Source organism: Primulina tabacum, chromosome 1 (assembly GCF_025594145.1).
Source record: "Primulina tabacum isolate GXHZ01 chromosome 1, ASM2559414v2, whole genome shotgun sequence".
NCBI lineage: Eukaryota > Viridiplantae > Streptophyta > Magnoliopsida > Lamiales > Gesneriaceae > Primulina > Primulina tabacum.
In genome coordinates, this window is record NC_134550.1 from 48,770,414 (window position 1) to 48,773,500 (window position 3,087).

The 3,087-nt window shown below is 40.1% G+C and overlaps 1 protein-coding gene across 1 annotated transcript; it reads right to left on the reverse strand.

Annotated features, from left to right (window-relative positions):
- LOC142545630 (putative aspartic proteinase GIP2) lies at window positions 1-1,541 on the reverse strand. Its single transcript, XM_075652917.1, has one exon. It carries the CDS (start codon window positions 1,449-1,451, stop codon window positions 165-167), a length of 1,287 nt encoding a protein of 428 aa, XP_075509032.1. The 5' UTR covers window positions 1,452-1,541; the 3' UTR covers window positions 1-164.
- Window positions 1,542-3,087: the final 1,546 nt, after the last annotated feature.

A 3,087-nucleotide genomic window follows, 5' to 3' on the forward strand; every position in this document is an offset into this window, starting at 1 on the left:
TTAAGCAATTTAATGTACGTATTAAAATATAGTTCAAACACGTAGCATAGTTTCTTATTGGCAACTTGACTGGACGTGGCAGCATTACACTCACCAGGCATTCATTCAGCCAATTATTATATTAGATAAAGTTACATCTTCTGGAGAAATTTTTAACACTGTGATCAGGCATTCGAAGTGAAGTTGAAGTTGGAACAAGTAGTTCGGATCCCCAAAAGCGTACCGCTGAATCCTAACCTTGAAGCAGCCAAATCAAACTGGAAAAGGTTGTTCTCCAATTGGTACGATCCGATCACGACCGAAGTTCTTGGATTCAGCCCTCCATCCAGAAACGTGAGGCACAAAACGTCATTAATATACACCATTGAATTCGAACCAGTAATCGTCCAAACTGCATTCTGTCCTTGCAACACCAGATCAATGTACGGAACCGTAGGCCCCACCCTCGAGAAGAAAACGTTCCGGGTGCTGAAACACACGCCGAAAGGGGCCACAGCAGCCACCCGGCTGATGTTCCTGGCGGCGGCTTCTTGAATGAAGAGAGAGGTGAATGCTCGGTAAATGGAGGTTTCCAGGGTAGTGTAAGGGTTCACAGTGCTGATTTTGGTCCCACCATTGCCTTCGCTGTCGATTTTCAGGAGTGTCGTGTTGATGGAAAGAGGTTTGTCGTTGATTCTGATGGAGTTTATGCGGATGAAGTATTCATCAGAAGGGTCACCTTGTGAGTAAGCCGAGGCGGTGCTGACAGGGTTGATGAACAGCGGGGTGTATCTCAACGAAGGTTCCAGTCCAGGGAGGAATCTGTACGGGCGGTCTCCGAAAATTATGACGCCGCTTCTGGACAGGCAAATGGCGAATTTCCGGGGAAAGCTGAAAGCGGCTGCCAATAGCAATGGCATGCCAACTCGGGCTCTTCCCAGACCCGCCAGTCCCGTTGCACCCGTTGCTAGGCCCTCAAGTAGAAACGTGGGCGCACACGTGAATATGTAATTCGGTACCGTCGCGACCCTGCCGGGGTTTGACCCATCGGTCGATTGAATGGAGATGACGTCTTGTGCTAGCTCCCCACTTGTTGCTGTGCGAATAAAAGGGTTATCTGGGATAACACTACAAGTGTTGTTGTTGCATCCAGGTCTAGTCCCATTGAAACAATCCCCACATGCAGTAGCTCGTGCGAGTGAGCATTGGGCTGAGCGACAACGAACGGGACGGTACGAGGATGACACGTAGCTTTTGTCGCAATCAACCCACAAAAATTGGCCTCCAAGATGAACAACTAGGCTCACAGGCACGAAAGGCGTTCTTTGGTTGATTTTGGTGACGTACTGAAGGGTAGAAGCATCTTTTTCGACCCGGAGGAGGAGAGCTTTGGGTCGAAACGAGGATTGTGCATTGGAGATGGAGACTAGCAGGAACAAAAGGATAGCAAAGATTGGGGCAAATGAAACCATGTTAGGGAAACTTTGTTAGATAAGATGAATGGAAACAAAGCTTGTATTTATATGATACTTAGAGCATGCCATTATTCATGTTGTTATAGGGCATAAAGATGATGACTGTGTGAAAAATATATTTAAATCACCCCGATGGATGTACATTTTGACTATTGACTTGTTCTTTTTTTTTTTTTTTTATTGATAATCAATAGTACTTCCGATCTTGCACGATTGCAACTGATGCACCGACATACTCTAGTATTGTATTAGCGGTTGTCCATGAACGCACCGTTTGGTTGGGCGGATTAGGTGTGATAGATTATTTTATCACACCTAATCCTCCGTTTGGTACGATTTTTAATTAACCAGCTCAATCTTTCCTATGAGTGATTAGGTGATATTACGTATGATAAAATAATACCTCCTTCCTCCGTATGATTATTAATCCCTCCTCTATCCCTACTCTCTTTTACAATTTTACCCTTCTTCCTTCGCCGCTATTGAACCACCTCGGCTGCCGGACCGCCGCCGCCGTCGTCGCCGGACATTCGTCGGAACTCCATTGCCGCCGTCGGACCGACGCCGTCGCCGCCACGCCGGCTGCCGGATCCGCCGCCGGACTGCCGGACCGCCGCCGCCGGAGTGGAAGAAGAAAAAAAAAGAGGAAGGGCAATTTTGTCTTTTCATCAAAAATTTCAAAATTATCCTACACTTAAAAATCTTACCAAACATACTATCATATATTACATATCTACGACAATCATTTTCTTTATCATTTACATACTAATCATTAGTTTATTTTATACTGCAACCAAACGCAGCCGAAATGTACAAGAGATTTGACCACGACTTATGAGTATGGAAATTACGGTAAGTATCTTTTATTGTATATTGGGTAAACAAACGTCTGGGCTAACGTAATAGCTGGCGAATCAGATAACGGGATTGGGTAAAGAAAGTGTTAATTGGTATATTTTGAATTAAAATGATTAATTTTTTGAAAAGTTAAGGAACATTAAAAAATATTTTAATCATAAACTATTTTAAAAAAGAAATTAAGTATATAATAAAAATATTTAAAATAATATTTTTCAACTATAATTATCATTTAATGTTATTAACAAAGTATTGTGATCAAATTGGCAAATTAATAAGACAAAAACTTGTGTGAGATGCTTTCACGGGTCGTATTTTGTGAGACAGATATCTTATCTGAGTCATCCATGAAAAACTATTGCTTTTTATACTAAGAGTATTATTTTTTATTATAATATCGGTAGAATTGACCTGTCTCACAGAAAAAGATTCGTGTGACCGCATCACAAGAGACATACTCAAATAATAAGCATCATTTAATGTTAATATTAATCATAATCATAATCATTATCAATCAGAGTAAACATATTATTATTTATCTATTATTATTCCAAATCTTGTTTAATTACTTTAATAATTATAAATTATCTATATCATCCAATCATTAGTAAACGCAATTTGATATGACTTCCATATAAATATAATCATTTAAAATTACAGTATGACGATTCATTACTTTTACAATCATGATATTATCCAATATAAATCATATAAAATGAAAGGAATTTGTGTTTAATTAATTTATTGATCAAACCACATCAAACATACCAATCAC